We start from the raw sequence: 23668 nt of genomic DNA, 5'->3' as shown, positions 1-23668 counted from the left end.
AACCAGGCAAACTGTTTATTAAATGTCTTCATTACATAAGGGACTATGGATTAAAAAAAAAAAAGTAAAACTTTCCCCTGACCTAAAGGACTTTATATCTATTGGGAAGGGGCTCTGGGTGAAAGAATAATGGTGGTTCTTTACAATATATATGTATGTATGTGATTTTTGCTTCTTTAGTCAGCTTCTATAAGTGACCCTATCAACTTGAGAAATGCCAAGAATGCCATTTTGGAAGAATTACCTCGAATTGTTAACACTATGTCACTTCTGTGGAGTGTAATTAGAAAAGAAGAAACCCAAAAAAGACAAGCTGATTTCTTTGGATCTTCAAAAGGATCATCTTTAGTTTACTTTAAAGCTACCAAAGTAAGAAGTACTTCCCAATATTGGTCCTCTTCTTTCTTCCTTCTCTTGCTTTACTACTTTTTTCCTTCCTTTAAAAAAAATTTTTTTTTAAAACCTTCAGTTGGAACTGAGTGGTGACCAAGTTTGTCCCCCTCCCCTGGTTTGTTTAGTTAATATTCCATTAGACAAAGGAGCATTTTTTGATGACAATCAATAATAGCCCACATTCCTTGTCCTTTCACCCCTGCCTCTCCAACCCATCCCACCTCCATTCCTACCTTTAAAACTCAATTGAGGTTGAAATCATGGCTAAATAGGAACCAGCTTCTGATCCCATGAATGCTTTCAGAAATCATGTGGATTTGGGAAAGTGAAAGACTATTGAGAAAAACAATCAGCTCAAAAAAAGGGGTCAGGTCAATGAGACTGATAGTTTTGGGACCATCAGACACAAGGGCAACTAAGTGGCAAAATGGATAGAACGCCAGCCCTGGAGGCAGGAGGACCTGAGTTCAAAACCAACCTCAGACATGGAACTCTACTAACTGTGACCTTGGGCAAGTCATTTAACCCTGATTGCCTCCCATCCAGAGCCATCTTCTGTCATCCTGATTCATATCTGACGACTGGACCCAGATGGCTCTGGAAGAGAAAGTGAGGCTGGTGACTTAGCATAGTCCCCCTCATTCAAATTGCATTCACATACTTGACATGGCGTCACCTCCTGATGTCATGATCTTTTTTGACAATGAAGAACAAACTTCATCAGGCCCAAGGAGAATTGGGAAAGTTGCTAAACTCAACTCAACCTATCCTTTTTTTCCTTTGAAACTTCTATGTGGAAAGTCTGAAATTTTTCCTTCAGGCTACAGAAATGTCTGCATAGCTTTCTTTTAAACATTTACTTTGTCTTTCTAAACACTGTTAAACACAGGCCCTTGCCAGTCTAGATGTTGATGTAGTTCATTCATTTTTCAGTCATGTCCAACTAACTCTTTGTAACCCCATTTAGAGTTTACTTGGCAAAGATACTAGAGTGGTTTACCATTTTCTTTTCCAGATCATTTTACAGATGAGGAAACTGAGGCAAACAGAATTAAATGATTTTCCCAGGGTCATATAACCATTAAGTATCTGAGACTAGCTTTGAACTCAGGAAGAAGATCCAAGTACTCTTTTTACTGAACCATCTAGTTGTCTGGATGTACTTATTACAAATGGTCTTGGGAGGAGGCAGTTGAGGAGCAATCCTTCCCAGAGAAGTGAGAGACAGAAATAGTATTATTTCAATACTGCTTCAGTTAGAAGTGGTTGGACAACCCTACTCACCAGCCCAGCTACTCTACCACTGTTGATTATTCATTGACTAGTTGCATTTCCCGGAATAAGTCCTCTTTTCCTGGTATAAGTCCTAGTCTGGGAATTTGCATCAAACAATAAAATTCTAATTTTTTTTTGCTGTAAATCATGAGTGTTCTAACCAAACATTGCCACATTATTTCTTTCTCAACCTTCTCTCCTTTACCTCTTTGTATCTTATACATGTCTCCTCCTAATAACTCTGACTTCTGCCTAGACTAACTTTTAAGTGTGCCTGCCCCTTATCCCTGCAATCAAGGGAAAGTGTCCCATAATTGTGATATCTCACTTATTCTCTTTCTAAGTTACCCAAGGGACTTTATTCACTTCATTCAGGAATCACCTGGTTCAATGTATTTCTATAGTTATTTTAACACTTCACTATAAGCCCTTTTCTTCAATTAGATCTTGAGCTTTTAAAAGAGAAAATATTTTTTCTAAAAGATATTTAGTGATGTCTCTATTAACTATATGTAATTATGTCATTCATTATGAGTTCTTCAATAAAAGATATTGAGTTTCTTTTGAGTGAACTTGTTAAAACAAATGTTAAACAAACTTGTTAAAACTTGTTAAAACAAATTATTATTACTCTATCACAGTTATGTTAATATACTATATAGTCCAGGTGACTCTAGACTTTCCTGGAGCATAGACCCAAATTATCATCATTCCACATTATAGGAAGTCAGAGAAGCATCTAGAACTGCTATAATGCTGCATATTATTAAATTTGAGATGAACCTGACTAAAGTCAAGTTATCACAAAGAACATCATAATTCAGTTGTATAATATACACAATTGTGTAATGTAGAAAATCCTCAGAAAAATCTGGAATCGAGGTACTTGTATTCATATAGATGTCTTTGAAATGGGCTTTGTCATAAGTTCTGAGTTTTCCTGACTGTGTCACATAAATTGAGAGTAGACCAGTTGGGGGGAAGGAAAAAGGAAGTGATTTCTTCTCTTTTTCTCTGCAATTACACACACACACACACACACACACACACACACACATATATGATTACATGCATATATATTATATATATAGTTGATAGAACCATTGGACAGTTAGTCGATTTCTAATTTCCAGCTTTCTCTTCAAGATTCTGATTTGAAGGGGTGGTTAGGTGGTGCAGTGGATAAGAGCACCGGCCCTGGAATCAGGAGTACCTGAGTTCAAATCCAGCCTTAGATACTTAATAATTACCTAGCTGTGTGGCCTTAGGCAAGCCACTTAAACCTGTTTACCTTGCAAAAACCTAAAAAAGATTCTGATTTGAGTAGAGAGGAAATAGAGTGAAAACTGAGCTGGGTTTCTCAACAATCTCTTAGAGTTGAAGCCTTACAATGGTAAAGAAATTTTAAAGGTTTTCACAAATTAATATTTTAGTATGATTAACTGTATGTTAACTCTTTTTTTATTTTCTAGACCATAAGACAAAAAATTTTAGATTTCTTGAACCCCCTGGGAATTCATCTTGGGGTCCAATTAACAGCAGCAGTTGCAGCAGTGTGGAACAGAAAGAAAGCTAAGCATCATAGTAAGGTAAAACTAAATAACTCATGGAAGATGAATATCAAAATCTTGCTTTAAGAAATGACTAAACAGTGGAACTTGTGATATTAGCCTTTTTCTTACTGATCATGTTAATATAGGAAGCTATATTTGGATTTTATTAGCATATTATTTCTTAAATTTCCATATCTATAAAAAAGGGGTTTTTTCCTGTCTTCCCTTTCACTCTTTTCTTCTTTGATGTTTTTAATATCCCTTGGGTTTTTTAACAGATTGTCCCTGTGGCAAGTACCTCTCAGCTGACCCTTGTAGATTTGATTTCTTCACTTAATTCATTGAAAACTGACACAATATTGTACCTAGTGAAAGAAGTTGTCAAGAAACCATCACAAATCAAAGGAGAAGAGGTAATGCATATGATACTAAAGTATTTTGGAGCCTGTCACCTCTAGAAACTTGTTTTCAAATTTTCCATGGCATAGAGTTCCATTTTGCTTGTAGTAAAACTTGGTTAAATTAATTATCCTACATTTTTTTTTAATTTTCCAAACTGAATTTTATGTCCTTTTGGAACCATGTGGGTAAGGTAGTTTTAATGTAATTAAATGTTTCCATACTTCAATCACGATAATGAAATTCTTAAATGTTACAATATTATGAAAAAAAATTTCATTTCTAATCATTTTAGCTTTTTTATATTTCTTCTTGTTCCTTTCCCCCCACACTATAAAAGTAATGTATTTTGTTTATAGATTTTGTAATTTCCAATTAAGGTAATATAATTAACACTCAGAATTTTCATTCCATCCTAAAAATCAATTATTAAATCTATTGCTTTCTGCAAAAAGTATCTAATTAAACTAAGGTTTGCATAAATTATGAAGGTACTGTGAAAGCACAATACAGAAGATCTGTATGAAGTCTTTCATATTAATTTTTTTTTATAGAAACATAAATCTACTTCAATTTTGAAGCAATCTTTTTCTCTCAGTTCTTGAAAGCATTTTATTGTTCGCTGAAACCTGATTTACTCCTGAAGGCACATACTTCATTCTTTGCCAAACCCTCTAAAACTGGCAGGTCTTTCTTCCAGTCCTCAGGACAATTCAAACAACAGGAAGGTCTGCACATTCCTTGTTCCACACTGCTTCTTTTATTCTCCTCTTGCCATTACTCAGTCAACTGGCTTCCTTTAAAGTTCTCTCCATTCATATGTTTTATGCTCTCTGGTCTCTAAACTCAATGAATACAACATCTGCCTCATAAAATCTTTTTTTCCTACCCTTATTCCTGCTCTTGTCCTTAATTACCTTAATATGAACACTGATCCCTCAATATAATCTGTTCATCAATTTCACTCCTTTAATCACTATTTTCATATCACTTTAAACAATGAAATCACTATAATCCAAAAGTGTCCTATTTCACACTGAGTCATTTTATCCTTTCTTATTCCTAAATTTACTCTTCATCCTCTTCATAACTTCTGATCCCTCAATAATTTACTATTCTCCTAATTTACCACACTTGTTCTAGTCTTAACTTCATGTCTTGTCATTGAATCTATAGTTAAATAATTCAGCAAAGCAAAGACTTCTCCCTTCGATCCATGCACCTTTGTCCTTCCAGTGTTTACTTTGCTTATTCCCAATCCAAGTTGTCTTTAATTGTTTTCTTTTTCACTTTGTTTTCCAAGCCAAAGATTATTATAAGACTAATTCTTGAAAAATCATACTGACTTGATCCCCATATCACCTAACTTAAAAGTTTTTATTCCTACATAAAATCTTTTTATTCACCCCGACTTTCTTCCTCATTCTCCCCAGGAGCTATTCCAAATCTTCTCTTCCCAAATACTCTTCTCTATCCCTAACTTCTGTTTTCAACAGGACCTTTCCTTCTTTATAATGAGGACACCCCCACTGGCCAGATTGAATATTTGAATTTTCCAAGCATAGCAGAATGTTACAAAAATAATATCGGTGAATGATGAACACTGAGTATATTGCAGAACCATGGTGACCTTGCTGCCAAAATAATCATACTTGGATATAGAGCTCACTGTGTTTTTCAGTGTTTTCCTAATGCTGGTAAAATAAAATTTAAAAATTCTTCTCCCTGACATTCCAGGTTCATCACAATTTAGATTTAACATGCCTTTCCATTCATATTTCATATATTCTAGTTGCAGATCTGGGATGATGGATTTTTAGCTATTGCCTGAAATCAGTCCCCTAATTCTCAACTCACTATATTCACTCTAGCTTTCCTTCATGTCTGGAAAACACTAACTCTTAAAATCTTTGAATCTTCCTCTTTCCTCACTCCTAAATTCCGAAACTACTTCTTTTTGTGAAGACTTACCTAACTTCCCCATCCTCTCACCCAGCCCAGGTATTAAGCGTCTCTCCTGCTCCAAATAACATTGCATTTATTTGTGTGATATATTGTTGTTGTTGTTCAGTCATACAATCCCATACAATTCTTTGTGACCCCATGGACTATAGTACTCCAAGTTTCTTTATTTGCCACTCTCTGTCCATTTCATCCTCTACTGTCTTCTTTTGCTTTTGCCTTCAGTCTTTCCTAACATCAGAATCTTTTTCAATGAGTCCCATCTTCTCATTATACTTAAGCTTCAACTACAATATTTGACCTTCTAGTGAATCCCTTGACTGAATTTCTTTAAGTATTGATTGATTTGACTTAAAAGTCTCTAGCACTGGGGCGGCTAGGTGGCGTAGTGGATAAAGCACCAGCCTTGGAGTCAGGAATACTTGGGTTCAAATCCGGTCTCAGACACTTAATAATTATCTAGCTGTGTGGCCTTGGGCATGCCACTTAACCCCATTTTCCTTGCAAAAACCTAAAAAAAAAGTCTCTAGCACTACAATTTGAAAGCCTTCAGCTTTCCTTATAGTCCAACTCTGATAGCCATACATTATAACTGGAGAACTCATAACTTTGACTATATGGACCTTTGCTAGCAAACAAAGCAGATGTCTCTGCTTTTTAGTGTGCTATCCATATTTGCCATAACTGTCCTTCCAAGATGAAATCATCTCATTATTTCAGGGCTAAAGTCATCATATGTATATGACCCTAATAATATAAAATCTGACACTCTTTCCATTTCTTCTCCTCTTTGCCAGGGACTAAGTGACAAGATCCTAGTGTTTTTGGTGGTAAACTTCAAGCCAGCTTTTAAACTTTACTCTTTCACCCTCAATAAGAAGTTTCTTAATTTTTCTGATTTAATACTTTTTTGCAATCAGAGTGGCAACATCTGAATATCTGAATGCTGATATTTCTCCCAGAAATCTTAATTCTATCTTTTGATTCATCCAGCCTGTCATTTTACATGATGGATTCTACATACGAGTTAAATATACAGAGTTGTATTCTTTTTTTCAGTCTTAAATGAATCATTTGCTTCATGTTCAGTTCTAACTGCTACTTCTTGACTTCAGGAGACAAGTAAGATGATCCGATACTTAATTTCTCTGAGGACCTGCCTTATTTTGTTGTGATCCACAGTCAAAGACTTTAGTGTAGTCAATGAAGCAGAAATAGATGTTTTTCTGATCCAATTAATGTTGAACTTTTGGTGCCTAACTTCTTTGCCTTTTGGAAAACCAACATATTTTTGGTTCACATATTGATGAAACCTCACTTGTGGAATCTTAAGTGTAACCATGTTGACTTGTGAAATGCGTGCAATTGTTTGGTAATTTGAATATTCCTTGGCATTGCCTTTATTTAAGATTCAGACATAAACTGAACTTTTCCAAACCAGTGGCTCCTGTAGAGTTTTCCAAATTTGCTGGCATGTTGAGTGTAACACTTTAACAGCATCATCTATAAATAGCTCAGCTGAAATTTCATCACTTCTACTTGCCTTATTGCTAGCAATGTTTCCTAAGACCCACTTAACGTCATTCTCCGGGATCAGAAACCACACTATTGTGCTTTATAGGTAATGTTATGTATCTTTGTTGAATAGTTCTTGCTGCCTCTTCTTTTTTTTTTTCTTTTTTAGTTTTTACAAAGCAATGAGGTTAAGTGACTTGTCCAAGGACATAGCTAGATAATCTGAGGCCAAATTTGAATTTGGGTCCTCCTGACTCCATGGCTGACACTCTATCCACTGCACCACCTAGCTGCCCTTGCCACCTCTTCTTAATCTCTTCTGCTTCTGTTGAATGTCTACTATTTTTTATCTTTAACCATGCTCATGTTTGTATGAAATGTGCCCTTGATATTTCTAATTTTCTTGAAGAGATCTTTTTAAACTTTAAGAAAGAATATTCTGGGGCAGCTAGGTGGTGCAGTGGATAGAGTGTCAACCATGGAGTCAGGAGTGCCTGAGTTCAAATTTGGCCTCAGACACTTAATAATTACCTAGCTGTGTGGCCTTGGGCAAGCCACTTAACCCCATATACCTGACAAAAAAAAAAAAAGAAATAAAGAATATTGTTTTCCTTTGCCTAATACCTTGCAGTTTGATGTAAGGACTAAATGAGTCTCTCATAACATTTAATAAAAGAGCAGGTTTACTTAGACCTAGCACAACAAGAATATGCACAAGGCTATAAGGGCAATTAGCTTCTCTCAATAAGACCCCCCTTTATTTCTATCTGAAAAATAAGTCATTAAGTTACAGTAATTTGTGTATTCTGGAGTATCCAACAGGTCTGAGAAGACCTGACATCACAAACACCCAGAGTAGGAAATTGAATTCAGGAAGATGAGTTCAAACAGGGTAAAAGAAGTACTGTCAGGCTCAGGAAAAACTGTATCAAGGAACTCAGTTGTCCTACTATACATATCCTCTAAATGCTTAATATATGTTTGTTGAATTGTTATGAAATAATAAATGAAGTATGATTTTTATTATGTAAATGTCATATTCCTTGTATTTGAAAATTGTTTCTTTATTTTCTATAGAATAATAGAAATTTTTTTGTGCTTATTTTCAGAAATCATCTCTAGTAGATATCCCAGTGTTGCATTTCAGCTACACTTACCTTCAAAGGTAATTGAGTTTTTATTTTGTGTAATTTTCTTGATCAAGTATTCCCAAGTCACAGATTCTATTACACTAACATCCAGTAGTAAAAATGATTTTATTCCTAACTTAGAGTCTTGGTTTGGAGATTATCCAGATGATATTTCCATTTCTTCTCCAAGCATAGAGAAAGCAGAGAGAATAGAGAAAGCAGATAGCATAGAGAAAATCTCACTAGAGACTTAAACTGCTTTTTGTGAGGTCTATATTAATATTCAGTCAAGCAGTATTTGTTATAAAACCTGACCCAAAATAGTATTCTTTTAAAAGGATCATAAGCTGTAGTGGCTGAAGTGTACTTTATAGGAAATTTATTCTAACTCCGTCGTTTTAGGGAAGAGGAAACTGAAGACCGAATAAATTAAATAAAAGGTCTTAAAGGAATAACCACAAAAATGACTGAAAATACTTATTAGAAATGCCCCTTAAAAGAATAAGGAAAAAAAGATTAATTGTTATTATAAAGTTTTATTTCCATAAACCTTCCGAAGATTATATAAGTAAAGTACTTTGTCAACCAGAAAGTGTTATGGAAAATATCAACTATTATGTAAGCTTCAGCTTCGCTTTGTTAGTTATAGAAAAACTAGGAAAAAAAACAGGCACATTATTTTCAAACAAGGTGCTTAATCCAAGATCTACAGATTTTCCTTCATCTATTAGAAAAAACTTTAAGTGACTTTCCTAAGGTCACACAGCTGGGCAATTATTAAGTGTCTGAAGCTGGATTTGAACTCAGGTACTCCTGATTCCAAGGCCAGTGCTCTATCCATGGCATCACCTAGATGCCCCTTCTTTTTTTTTTAATCTTGACATTATCCAGATGGAGTAATCTGGCAGTCTATCTGCCATAACTCCTCACCCTCTCTACATGATCAGTCCATCTTCTCATCCCATCATACAATTCTTTGTTGGTAGCTTTTTAATCCTCTTGTTCTTCAGAGTTTCTTGGTTATCTGATACAACTTGCTCACTGCCCTCTCTTCATAGATACCTACTTTCCTCACACCTCTTCATTGTCCTCGATATAATATTCATTTATTTTTCTCTTTTTACATTTCTCTTCTTAGAACCTTTAGGACCTTCCTGCTATTTATGGAATAAAAAGTTAATTAATTAATTAAAGGCAAATGGCAAGCCCTTATTAATGACTGTCTAATCAGGGGTTGTGCTAAGCACTGAAGATACAAATACAAAAGAAAACAGTTTCTTCCTTTAAGGAGTTTACATTCTAACAGGGGAAGATAACACCTAAAATAAAGCTGAAAAACGGGAGACAGGAAGCATGTGCCAGAAATATGATGACAAAGTCCAGAGGCATGGAGACAAAGTCTAGATTCTAGAGAGTCAGAAGTACAGCTGGTTGGAGAATAAAGCATGGCCATTCTGGGTCAGTCCTCAAAATAGAGGGTCCTAGAAGAAATTCACCAGTGGCAGAATGAGGCCAGCATGGAGAAGGAACGTTCCAGAGTGAGTGAAAAAGGTGCCAGGTGCTCAAGTTCACAGGTAAAACAGTAACTGAGGCATGATGTTGAAGTCCAGAAAGGCAAAGGCAAAGCTGGGAGAAGAAATAAAGAATAAAGTATGAACTTCTAATTCTGTCATTCAAAGATGTCCCTAATCTGAAGCCAGCCTACCTTTCCAACCTAATCTCATAATAATAGTGATGATAAGAGATTATATTTATATAGTCCAATGTAATTTTCATACAATTGCATTTTATTCTTTTAGTAATCCTCTAAGTTAGATTCTATAAATGTTATCATCATCATTTAAGCAGGGAAACTGTAAATTACTGGGAAGTAGTATTCTAACTCAGTTCTATTCTCGTTTCAAGTCCAACACACTTTCCAGTTTGTATCATAGCTATTTGTGTACATACCTTGTTTTTATCCTAGACTTTAAGTTGCTTGAGCATGGAATTACATTCCTAGGAACTAACACAGTACCATTCCCATAGTAGGTACTTCAATGTTTACTGAATTAAAATGAAACATATACTGATGCTAAAGCAATTTCTCTGGAGAAGTTACCTTTGGTGTCTGACTTACAGATCTTGGGAAATTTTCCTGATTCTTATAGTTCATCTTCCTACCTCAAGTTTCTCCCCTTTCAAGTCTGTCCATCCTCCACTCAGCTGTCAAATTGATTTTCTTTTTTTTAATGTTTAAAACAAAATTATTTATTTATTTTTGAATTTTACAATTTCCCCCCAAATCTCTCTTCCCTCCCCCACAGAAGGCAGTCTGTTAGTCTTTACATTGTTTCTGTGCTATACATGGTTCTAAATTGAATTAGTTGAGAGAGAAATCATATCCTTAAGAAAAAAATTAATAAAATATAATACATAGCAAGATTACATAATAAGAAGACTTTTTTTATTTGTATTTTAATTAAAAGTAATAGTCTTTGTTCAAGCTCCACAATTCTTTCTCTGGATACAGATGGTATTCTCCATCACAGATACCCCAGAATTGTGCCTGATTGTTGCACTGATGAAATGAGCAAGTCTGTTAAGGTTGATCATCACCCCCATGTTGCTGTTAGGGTGTACAATGTTCTTCTGATTCTCCTCATCTCACTTAGCAGCAGTTCATGCAAATCCCTCCAGGCTTCTCTGAATTCCCATTCCCTCCTGGTTTCAAATAGAACAATAGTGTTTCATAACATATATATATATACCACAATTTGTTCGCCCATTTCCCAGTTGATGGACATTCGCTCAATTTCCAATACTTTGCTACCACAAATAGAGCTGCTATGAATATTTTTGTACAAATGATGTTTCTACCCTTTTTCATGATCTCTTCAGAGCTCAAATTGATTTTCTTGAAGTACAAATCTAATCATGTCACCCTCCCATTCAATGAAATCCAGTGACTTCCAATTATTTTTGTTTTGTTTTGTTCTTATCACAAGGAATTTTTAATAGTTCATTAGAAAAATAATCATGCAAAAGACCTTTGGTTCATTATACTAGTAAGCTTTTTCATCTAGTTTTCCAATTACTAGTTTTCAATTACTAGAGAGATGCAGGAAAAACATGAAAAAGAGGTCAAGAGCTTAGTCAAGGAGATCCAAAAAAATGCTGAAGAAAATAGCATGCTAAAAACCAGCTTAGGTCAAATGGATTAAAACAGTTCAAAAAGTTATTGAGGAGAAGAATGCTTTAAAAAGCAGAATTGGCCAGATAGAAAAAGAGATAAGAAAGCTGTCTGCAGAAAACAAATCCTTCAAAGAATAGAACTCAGGGAGACTGATGAATTCATGAGAAATCAGGAATCAATACTTCAAAACCAAAAGAATGAAAAATTAGAAGAAAATGTGAAACATCTCATTAAAAAAACTGATATGGAAAACAGATTTAGAAAAGATAATTTAAAAATTATTAGAATACCTGAAAGTCATGATCAGGAAAAGAGCCTTGACATCATTTTCAAAGAATTACTACAGGAAAATTGCCCTGATATCCTAGAAGCAGAGGGCAAAATAGAAATAGAGAGAATCCACTGATCCCCCCAAGAAAGAGATCCCAAAAAACCAACCCCCAGGAATATTATAGCCAAGTTCCAGAACTCCCAAGTCAGAGAGGAAATATTACAAGCAGCCAGAAGGTCACAATTCAGATACCGTGGAGCTGCAATCAGGATCACACAGGACTTAGCAGCAACTACATTAAAAGCTCATAGGGCTTGGAATATAATATACCAGAAGGCAAAAGAGCTTAGAATGCAACCAAGAATCAACTACCCAGCAAAGCTGAACATCCTCTTCCAGGGAAAAAGATGGACTTTCAATGAACCAGGGGAATTTCAAGTGTTCCTGTTAGAATGGCCAGAGCTGAACAGAAGGTTTCATCTTCAAATAAAGGACTCAGGTGAAGCATAGAGATTGGAGGAGACGGGGAAATAGGAGGCTTAATGATGATGAACTGCATGTATTCTTGTATAGAAAAATGACACTGTTAATACTCATATGAACCTTCTCAGTTAATAGAGCAGGTAGAAGGAGCTTTTATAGATGAAGCACAGGAGAAAGCTGAATCTGAAGATAAAATATGGTGTAAAAATGGAGTCAATAGAAAAAAGGGAAATGTAATGGGAGAAAGAAAAAGGAGAGGAGGGAATAGGCCAAGAGATTTTTCTTTATTACAATGAGCTATTGCAATGATATGGAAGGGGGGGAAGGTAAAGGGGAATAAGGGAATCTTCACTCTCATCAGAGGTGGCTAGGAGAGGAAACAGTATATATACAAATATATATATATATATATATATATATATATATTATATATATATTTGTATATATACTCAATGGGGTTTAGGCATCTGGAGTAAGAAGGAGGGGAGGGACAGGGGGAAGGGGAGGGATGTGAATGATGGAAGAGAGGATGGACCATGGTGGGGAGAGTGGTCAGATATAACACATTTTCTTTTTTACTTCTTGCAAGGGGCTGGGATTGGATGGCCTGTCCGGGACCATAGGGCCAGGTGGATGCTGGGCCTAAGGGGTGGTATGGGGGCTTGGGGCCTCTTGGCCCCAGGGCCAGGGATCTGTCTGCTGGTCCACTCAGCTACCCTACAGCAGAGTCAGTGAAAGGAGAGAGAAAATATAGTACATGGTAGTGGAGAAATATGGAAGGAGGGAGTTGCGATCAGCAATGGCAGTGGTGGAAAAATATGGAAGTAACTTTTGTGATGGACTTATAAAGAATGTGATCCACCCGCAACAGAGTTGGTGATGTTGGAACACAGACTGAAGCACATTTTTTATTATTATTATTTGGGGGGGGGGGCCATTGCAGGGCAAATGGGTGGCCTGCCTGGGGCCACATAGCAGGGTGATCGTTGAGTGTCTGAGGCCAAATTCGGACCCAGGTGCTCTTGGCTCAAGGGCCAGTGCTCTGTCCGCCACCCAGCCGCCCCTACTATTATTATTATTATTTTATTTTATTTTAGGTCTTTTTTTTCTTTTTTTTTTTTGGTTTATGCAGGGCAGTAGGGTTGGGGTGGCTTATATGTCACACAGCTGGGTGATTGTTGGGTGTATGGGGCCAGATATGGGCTTGGGTGCTCCTGGCTCCAGGGCTGGTGCACCATCCACTGTGCAGCCTGGCCATACCTACAGTTATTACTATTACTTTTTTTAATTTTAATTTTAATTTTTTTTCTCTCCCCTTTACTTTATTGCTCAAGTGAGTCTATAGTTTTGGGGGAGGGGGTATTTTGTTTACTCTTAAACAAGAATATTTTATTAATGTATAAAAAAATTATACAAAATGAGAATAAATAAATATTAAATTTAAAAAAAAATTCACCAACCTTTCAGCTATTATTGATACCTCTAATTCTGATCACAAGAGTTCAGCTCAGCAGTTACAATGTACTTGCCAACTTTTTGTACTATTCTGGCAAGTAAAATTTCACTTCTGTATCTCTACCAGGATTCCTCATATTCCTACCAGGAGGAACATTCCCTTGTTTTTCATAGTTTACGATATTTATTTATAGATTCCTTCTTTAGGCATATGACCTTAAGTACTACAAAGGCCATTTACCTTTTCAGAACAAATTCTGAAACAGATGGTAGCTTTTTTTTCCTTCAGCTGCTATATCTGCAGGAAAAAAAGAACTTGTTTGATTTTTTTTTAAAGTCCTTCATTACCTGACTTCTTCCTATCTCTCCATTCTTCTGGAGTCTTTTATTGCCATGTTTTAGATTGGGACTTCATAGCTTTTCAAAACTATAAATGGAACTCTGATAGAACTAGAATTTTAGATTCAGGAGAGACCTTGTCCGTCATCTTCATTTTACAAAGAAGAAACCAAAGCCCTGAGATGTGAAATAGTTTGTTCTAGTAATACAGCTAGTTAAAGGCTAAGTTTGCTTCTTGTGTTTTTGCTCTATACTGTCTTATAGTTGCTGCACATATTATGTCTAAGGATTAAGGATAAAACAAATGAATCAGATACCCTTTTCATCTTTTCTTTTCATTTTGTTGCATGGTTATTAATCATAATCTGTCTAATGTTAAGCTAATAGATGAGGGACATGCTTGTTTGTTGAATATAGTTTTGAATTTTGTTTATTGAATATAGCCCAGATTCTAGCAAATATTTTTATAAAGGATGTCATGTATCAAGTATCTCATCTTATGTAGAAGATAGAACTTTGTGGACTAGACTTTATACAGGTTAGATGGCTCAGAACTGGTTGTATGACTCAACTCAAAGAATTATCATTATAGTCAATGTCAACTTGGTAGGAGATCTCCAGTGGGATGCCCTGGAGATCTGTACTTTGTTCTGTACTATTGACTGCTTTTATCAGTATCTTTAATATAGAGATAGGTTGTTTATCAGATTTGCAGGTAACATAAATATGGAAGGGATTGCTAAGACTTTGTAAGTGTGTTAGAATCCAAGATGAAATTCTGTAGGGATAAATATAAATATAAATTCTTATATTTGGGTAGAAAAAATTAACTACACAAGATGGTGAAGGCATGAGTAGGCCACAGGTCCTTTGAAAAAAGATCTGTTTAGTGGTATATAAATGCTCTAAATGACTCATCTGAAGTGGATTTCAGAAAACCTGGAAAGACTTATAGGAACAGTGCTGAGTGAAGTGAACAGAATCAGGGGGATATCATACAAAGTAACAGCAATATTGTATGATGATCAACTATGATAGACTTAAGTCCTCTCAGAAGTTCAATGAGCAAAGACAGTTCTAAAAGACTTGTGATAGAAAATACCATCTACATTCAGAGAAAGAATTACATATAGAATCTGAATGCAGACTAAAGCATACTATTTTCACTTTTTAAAATGTTTTATGTTTTTTCTCTCATACATTTTCCCCTTTTATTCTGATTCTTCTTTCACATAACTAATATGGAAATATGTTGAACATCATTATTCGTGTATTAACCAATATCAGATTACTTGCTGTCATGGGGAAGAAGGAGGGAAGGGAAGGAGAAAGAAAAATGTGAAACTCAAAATCTTACAGGAAACCAATGTTGAAAACTATTTTTACATTTAAGTGAAATAAATAGAATAAAAATTTAAAAAGACACATCAGTATAAAAAGATAATGCTATCATTAGCTACATTAAGAGAAACATAGCTTTCAGGAATAGGGAGATGACAATCCCACTCTTCTCTCACTTTTGAGCACAAGGATTTAAGGACATTGATAAATGAAGAGTATCCAGAGGAGACTAACTCAATATGGTCTTTGAGTTCATGTCATGTGAGGAATAATTGAAGAAATTGGAAGTGGCTGACCTGAAGAAGAAAACACTCAAAGGGAACTATAGTCTTATCTTTAAATATTGAAAGGGCTATTATATGGAAGAAGGATTAGAGCAGTGGGTAGAAGTTGCAAAGAGTCCAATTTATTTTTAATATTGGCTTCTTCCTCCTCCCTGGAATTCTTTGAGCTGAGGCTGGAAAACCATTTGCCAGTCATATAATAATAGGGATTCTTTTGGTGTGTTGTTGGACTAAATGGTCACTGAGATCCTTCTAACTCCCAAATTATGTGAATTCTGTTACATTTAATTTTTAACAGGCTCCCTGTCTCAGTTCTACAGGAAAACTTTCCTTCATTGTTAGGAGTATTAAAGGAATCTGTACAATTGAACCTAGCACCACCAGGATACTTTCTACTCCTCAGGTATCAAATCAGTATATTTAAATTTCCATAGTATTTCTCACTGGGGGGGCGGGGTGTTTCATATCAGCAAAAATGTTCATGTTGTTGACTTGAAGTGAATTGTTTTTTAATAGTATGCTCAATGATTTTGTGACAAGAACACCTAACCTGGAAAGCAAGAAGGATCAGAAAGATCTACAGGTATGTGTATGAAAAACTTAACCATTTTCTAGTCTAGAAGTCCTTTGCTGCCATTAGCAGACTGTCAGCCTATCTCATAAGATAAAGTATTCTCATAGGCAGAAACTGATCTTGAAAAAATATGTCATCTTGATTTTACTTTCCTCCTTTACTTTTAATCATGACAGAAAATAGATTCATTGGAAAGCATTTGGTACTATCTTGCCCACACAATCCACAGTGTTTCATTACAAAAATCTTTTGCCTTTGACAGTGGGATATAATGTTTCATGTGGTTTCAGTCATTTATTATGAAATATTTTAGAATAATTCCATCCCTTAGCATATTAATTTTAAATGAAAAAGAAAGAAAATAAGCATTTAAGGACTATTTACTGTGTGATAGGCACAGTGCTAAGTATTTTTTTACAAACCTTATCTCTTTTGATTATCACAATATCCCTGTCAAGTAGTTGCTATTATTCCCGCTTTACAGTTGAAGAAACTAAGGCAGACAAAGATCGAGTACCCAGGATCACACAGCTAAGAGGTCTAAGGATGAATTTTAATTCATGTCTTCCTGACTCAGATCCTATCTTACAGATATGCTTAATCAGATCAGAGAGATAAGTGAAATTATATTCCGCAAAGAATTTGCAGATATTTTCATTTATGTTTCCAGTTTTTCACCTCTGGCAAAAAAAAAGGAAACATGTCTTTCTCCAGAGGGAGGTTTTTAATCATTAAACATTAAATAGTCTGGGACAGTTAGGTGGCACATTGGATAGAGTACCAGCCCTGCAGTCACAAGGACCTGAGTTCAAATCCAACCTCAGACACTTAATACTTTCTTAGCTTTGTGACTTTGAGCAAGTCACTTAACCTTATTGCCTTGCCAAAGTAAAAACTTTAAATAGTCTACCAAACATTCCATTATATTGAGCAAGATAAATGTTAGCTTTATGTTGTTTTATTAACATACTGATTATCCTTAATTACTTCTTGGTCATCAATTTAGATAAACAGTATTTTATCATTATATTATCAATTACTTTTGATACTTGATATAGTATATTCCATCTATTTTTTGTTTTTGTTTTTGCAAGGCAGTGGGTTTAAGTGACTTGCCCAAGGTCACATAGCTAGGTCATTATTAAGTGTCTAAAGCCGGATTTGAACTCAATTCCTACTGACTCCAGGGCTGGTGCTCCATCCACCACACCACCTACCTGCCCCAATATATTCCATCTTTACTGCTTTCTATGCTAAGATTATTTTTCCTAAGCTATATTTTAGCTAAAAACATGATTAAATTGTTAAATAATTTGGTATTATCTTCTTTTCATCTGTACATTTAGTTTTGTTTCCTGTATTTATATGTAAAAAAGTACATTACCAACAAAAAGCCAGAGTACTCAAGAAGTTCTAAAATAAATATCTTCAAGTAATAATATACAAATCAGTTGGTAGAATACTGATTGGATGATCTTCTATGACTGGCTAGTTTGAACACTGGAGTTGTTTGTCAGTAACTTATTTTTCACCTATATTTCCACTGATTACTTTTCAGGACATCACCCAAAAAGTCCTAGAAGCTGTGGGAAATATAGCTGGTTCTTCTCTGGAACAAACTAGTTGGCTAAGCAGAAACTTGGAAGTGAAGGCCCAGCCTCAGATCTCTTTAGATGAATGTGATATTGAAGAAGATTTGCAAGGTAGGTGTATCTAGGTTCTATCCACATATCATCTTGCCACACAAGTGAATAAAATAACACTTCATTATTCTCAGACAAAGCCTTAAGAAAAATCTTAGATTTTCCGCAGGCTATACTAGAATTCCTTAAAGAAAAGAGGCAGGTATTGAAAATGAAATGAATAAATGAAATGAGAGCTCCTAAGAAAGCCTAGGAACAGTTAGTATGGAAGTTACAAAACCTTAGTCAGCTAACAGATTTCTTGGGAATTAGAGTGGACCCAACAGAAGTAATGACTCCATGACTCAACAAGGAATACTAAAACAAAATCAAAGTCTGAAAATAAAAATAAGAAATCATAAGGTATTTCACATCAAAAACATCTGAAATGGACAGCAAGTCAAAATGAGAATAATCTAAGAATCATCTTACTATCTAAACTATGACCATTAAAAAAATACAGATACAGTATTTTAAGAAATGATCAATGAAGGGGCAGCTAGGTGGCACGGTGGATAAAGCACCAACCCTGGAGTCAGGAGTACCTGGGTTCAAATCCGGTCTCAGACATTTAATAATTGTCTAGCTGTGTGGCCTTGGGCAAGCTACTTAACCCCATTTGCCTTGCAAAAAAAAAACCCTTAAAAAAAATGATCAATGAAAACTGTCCAGACCTATAAAAACCTGAGGAAAATGTGAAAAAAATAAAGAATTCACTATTGACCTCTTTTAAAAGACACATCAACAACCTTAATGGACTTTCTCATTCCATCAGTGCAACAATGAGGCACAATTTTGGGATATCTACGATGGAGAATACCATCTGTATCCAGAGAAAGAATTGTGAAGTTTGAACAAAGATCAAAGACTATTAATTTAATTTTAAAAAATTATCTTATTTTATAATTTTGCTATCTGTTATACTTTATTTTTTTTCTTAAGGATATGATTTCTCTCTCATCACATACACTTAGATCAGTGTATATACCATGGAAACAATGTAAAGACTAACAGACTGCCTTCCGTGTGGGGGTGGGGGGAGGGAAGCAAGATTAGGGGGAAAATTGTAAAACTCAAAATAAATAAAATCTTAGGGGCGGCTAGGTGGCGCAGTAGATAGAGCACCAGCTCTGGAGTCAGGAGTACCTGAGTTCAAATGCAGCCTCAGACACTTAATAATTACCTAGCTATGTGACCTTGGGCAAATCACTTACCCCATTGCCTTGCAAACCCCCCCCAAAATAAATAAATAAACAAAAGAATAAATAAATAAATGGATGAATAAATAAATGAATGAATAGATAAGCGGATAAACAAATAAATAAATAAATACATGGGCCGACAAGTAAATAAATAAATAAATTTAGAAATAGAATCTTTCTGAAAAAAGAAAGACACATCAATCTGAAAATTCCCAGGAACAGCATAAGATAAAATGTATGTACCAAAAAAAAAAATCAAAAGAATATAAATACAGAAGAAAGGAAAGAGATTTATAAGAATATCTCCTTTTTCCACTATCCTGTTCTTTATTTAATCCTAGAACAAAGGGTCAATTGTAAAGGAGTCTATACTCAATAATAGAGATCTGTATCCTCCCTGTATGAGAGATAGGCCAAGTTAGCAAGAAGGGTGAGGAAAGATGCCATCACTTAGTTCTCTCCAGACTCTTCTGGCTTCCATCTTGGAGAGAAAAGGTGGACAATGCTAAACCAGCTTCAGGTTACTGAGGGGAGACCATGGCAGGAAGCCAATGAGAGGAACTGGTAATTTCCATCATTTTCATTTCTCCAGCTTGCTACAATAGAGATTTCAGAAAAAAGATCCTGTTTGAGTGAAATCTGGGACTCTATCAGTTAAGCTAAACTATCTCATTCACAGCAGAAATGCTCCTTCAATCTGTATTGTCTACTATATATGATCATATGTTCTTTGATTTCTGTTATGGTATCAACTGGGTTTCTTTAAAGCTTGGAACTCTCCTTTCCCATCAAGAAATAACCATCAGGAGTTTAGCTTAAACCTGAAATTTGCATCCCACAGACTAGCAATATTTAATAGAGCAAATATAATTGCTCTCTGAGGAAAATAGAAAGGCCACCACAGGCCCCCAACCTCCTCTATCTCCTTCTGGAAGGAATTGTAATCCATTGCAGAAGGATCAAGAAGAGGAAACATTAGATATATAACTACTTGAACATCCCTGAGAACTTAGTTGAGGCAGCCTTTGCTGTAACAATCTTCTCAAGGTATTTAGCCACAAAAGAGATATGGGGATGGGGGGGGCAGATAGATAGCACAGTGGATAGAACACCAGCCCTGGAGTCAGGAGTACCTGAGTTCAAATATGACCCTCAGACACTTAATTACCTAGCTGTGTGGCCTTGGGCAAGCCACTTAATCCCATTTGCCTTGCAAAAACCTAAAAAGAGAGAGAGAGATGGGAATGATAGTGGGGTGGGATCGGGTGGGTGGGTGGATCAAATAAGAGGGTTTTTTTGAGGATGGATGGGATATGAGTATATCTGAAGGCAACAGGAAAGCAACCAGTGGATAGGATAGATTGAAGATAAGTGTGAGAGAGAAAGAAAGCAATATGCTGTAGGAGGCTATATGAAATGAGATTATTGTTTGGTATTCAAAGCTCTTCATAACCTACCTTTCTGAACATCCCACCCCAGGCTACCTCTCTAATCTTCTTAGTTTCTACAAGGATCTTTTGTTTCTTATTCATTTGTTGTGAATTGTACTTTTTTTAGCAAATGATGTATGTATGTGTATTTTCTATTCTCATTTGACTAGTTCAGATAAATATGAAATTCAGGTGATCCCCACTCCCCAAACCCTTTCTCCTTTATATGGACATATACTTGTATACACTGATTACATGAGATAATAAGTTACTCATCCTTCCTCCCCCTTTTCCATGTATGTATGTATCCTTTTTAACATTCCTATATTTCTTTTAATATCATCCTTCTATGACTTTATGACATTTGAGATCTGATGAAACACTTGCATTATTACTTCTCCCTTACACCATTAGAATGTTCATGCATATAAAGTCCATTCTTATCACTCCTTTCTATTTATCTTTCTCTTTTTTTACTGATACTAGTCTTAGAATTTTATTTAACTTTGTTTTTTTCATCTGGAATACTTGTAAGTCCTTTTGTTTAATTAAAAGTCCATTTTTTTCTCTGAATGATTATACTCAGTTTTTCTGGGTAAATTATTTCTTGCTTGTAGACCTTTATACCTTTTGCCTTTAGGAATGTTGTGTTCCATGAGTTATACTTCTTTTTTAGCAGTAACTGCTAAATCTTGTTTATCCTGACTGCAGGGTTCTTCAGTACTTAAACTTTTATTTACAGTAATTTTTTTAGTTTAGTTTTTTTTTTTGCAAGGCAATGGAGTTAAATGGCTTGCCCAAGGCCACATAGCTTGGTAATTATTAAGTGTCTGAGGCCAGATTTGAACTCATACTCCTGACTCCACCGGCGCTCTATCCACTATGTCACCTAGCCACCCCCCCTTACAGTATTTTTTTTTAATGGCACTTGGATTTAGGCTATGAATTTGAGCTATGATTTTCTCAGGAATTTTTATTTTGGAATTTCTTTGGGGAAGTGGATTCTTTCTATTTTTTTTTTTACTTTGATCTCTAGGCAGTTTTCTTTCATGAATTCTTTTTTTTATGTTTTTGCAAGGCAAATGGGGTTAAGTGGCTTGCCCAAGGCCACACAGCTAAGTAATTATTAAGTGTCTGAGATTGGATTTGAACCCAGGTACTCCTGACTCCAGGGCTGGTGCTTTATCCACTGTGCCACCTAGCCGCCCTTCATAAGTTCTTGACATACGATTTCATTCTACTTTTCAGGGAGTCTGTTTCTTGGATAAAGGTTTCATATCTTTTGTGCTAAACTGATGATTTTCTTTCTAAGTCTCCTCCACACCTCTCATTTCTTTTCCAACTCTTCTATAACCCTTTTAATTTCTTTTGTTAATATAATTTTAATTCTTTTTTATTCTGGAATAATTTCTTCTAGTAACTGCTACTAATATTGTGATCAGGCTGTGTTTTCTTTAAGGCTTTGCTTGTCAGTAGTTTTTTGGAGTTACTCATTTCTGAATTGGGGTTTAAAATAGCCCTAATATACTTATCTGCTCTTTAACTTTTTTTTTCTCATTCTTCCAGCTTTGCTTCCTTAACTGGGACATTCTTTTAGAGCTTCCTCTGTAACTTTGGGAAGGAAGAAGTCCTCTGCATCTGTCTCTGAAATCTCTCTTTTTTTAGAGCCTCAAAATCATCGCCTCTCATTCACTCTCAGGGTTTGAATTCTCCCCTTTCCTGAATTCCTAGTCTCCCCTTTGGGAAGATATCACTAAGGCCCTTGTCCAATACGATTAAGATATATAAGATGACAGAAGAGAATATAACCTTCAGATTCCCCTAGAAGCATCAAGGCATCTAAATAATTAATATTGCAAGACAAAAGAAAATGTATCAACATTTGATGAATTCTAAAACCTGTGATTCCTAAGAAAGAATGGAACCATAGCAGGGTGTTGTGGAAAGGTTTAAAGAAGAAACAAAATTTGTAAACCCTGTATTTAAGAACTGTATAGCAATAAGAACTGGTGGAATAGAATTTGAATCTGGGTGATAAGTCTTATTAAATAAACATAGGAGAGTCTAGGAATACAAATATATAAATGATAAGTACAATTTAGAAAAAGAAGCAATGCAACATTAAAAGAAAGCATGATATCCACATAAGCAAAGCATAGTGATCAGGAAGGCAAAATACAACTTAAAGATTCTCCTAGAAGAATACAATAAGTTAAAACATTTGCACACCACAATGAAACATAACATGAGAAAACCACTCATTTTGCTTGCTGAGCACAAAAAACAAAGTGCCAATTCAAAGAAAACATAGTCTCCAGATTTATAATGAGTCTTTAAAATAACTGTCTATTCCAATTAAAATTTTTAAACACAAAATCTTAGAGTTCAAAATTACTTCAGAGGGACATCTTGTCCAACCTATGCTAGTTATGCATTTCTTTTAAGTAAATGTGGAAAAAGTAAGCTTTAAACCAGTTGAACAAAAAATTCTTATGCATACAAAAAAAATTGGGGGGATGTGAAAAAGATTTTAATTTAACTGAAGCTGATGTGATTTTTTTTGGACAACAAATGATATACATCTTAAATTTAAATGTTTTTTTACATACAGATGCAGCAGCAGCACCCTCATCAATGGTATCTGCATCTGCTCCCTCTTTGTACAGCGTCCATGCTCTCTCACTCCTTGCAGAGGTAAAGATATTTTATTTCTCAATACAAATCTTTGTTTTAGAGAAAGGAGGTGCTGATAGTCTTAAGTCAGAGGTCACTGAGTTAAGATGTTACCTGTTACATTTGAGATTTTGGGGCACATAAGTGTTATTTCATCCCATTGGGGGGCACATTTTATTTCTAGAGAATGTTTTAATTTTGGTCACCATGAATTTGGAACAATTGGTGGAACCTTCACAATAATTTCCTGGGTTATGAAATACTCCCAAGTTAATGGGAAAAAATTGTGGAGGAGAATAGAGGAGACAGGGGACCATGTGAAGAAAAAATTAGAGGATAAGTGGATCTGCAATTTGAGGTGGACAAGAACCAAGCTATAATGTGAGACATGGCAGAATAGGACTTCAGTATATAAAGGATTTATAATTCTCTCAAACTTGTGGTTATTAGAGGCAGCATGGTGGAATGAGCACAGACTTTCTGGAGTCAGAGAACTTGGCTCACCTCAAACAATCAGTTCTCAGTGTGACGC

The 23668-nt window shown here is 35.4% G+C and overlaps 1 protein-coding gene across 3 annotated transcripts in view; it reads left to right on the top strand.

Moving 5' to 3' along the window:
* Positions 1 to 23668, top strand: part of DOP1B (DOP1 leucine zipper like protein B) — a 151809-nt gene that overhangs the window by 99053 nt on the left and 29088 nt on the right. For all 3 annotated transcript variants that reach the window (XM_074213945.1, XM_074213944.1, XM_074213943.1), the window contains 8 exons: positions 181 to 369; positions 3141 to 3257; positions 3500 to 3634; positions 8207 to 8262; positions 15874 to 15978; positions 16092 to 16158; positions 17708 to 17852; positions 23075 to 23157. In XM_074213945.1, coding sequence (XP_074070046.1) covers positions 181 to 369; positions 3141 to 3257; positions 3500 to 3634; positions 8207 to 8262; positions 15874 to 15978; positions 16092 to 16158; positions 17708 to 17852; positions 23075 to 23157 — 897 coding nt within the window. The remainder of the gene's footprint in view (positions 1 to 180; positions 370 to 3140; positions 3258 to 3499; positions 3635 to 8206; positions 8263 to 15873; positions 15979 to 16091; positions 16159 to 17707; positions 17853 to 23074; positions 23158 to 23668) is intronic.

The sequence above is a fragment of the Macrotis lagotis genome, chromosome 1 (assembly GCF_037893015.1).
Source record: "Macrotis lagotis isolate mMagLag1 chromosome 1, bilby.v1.9.chrom.fasta, whole genome shotgun sequence".
Taxonomy (NCBI): Eukaryota; Metazoa; Chordata; class Mammalia; order Peramelemorphia; family Peramelidae; genus Macrotis; species Macrotis lagotis.
This window is presented reverse-complemented; position numbering and strand designations above follow the sequence as displayed.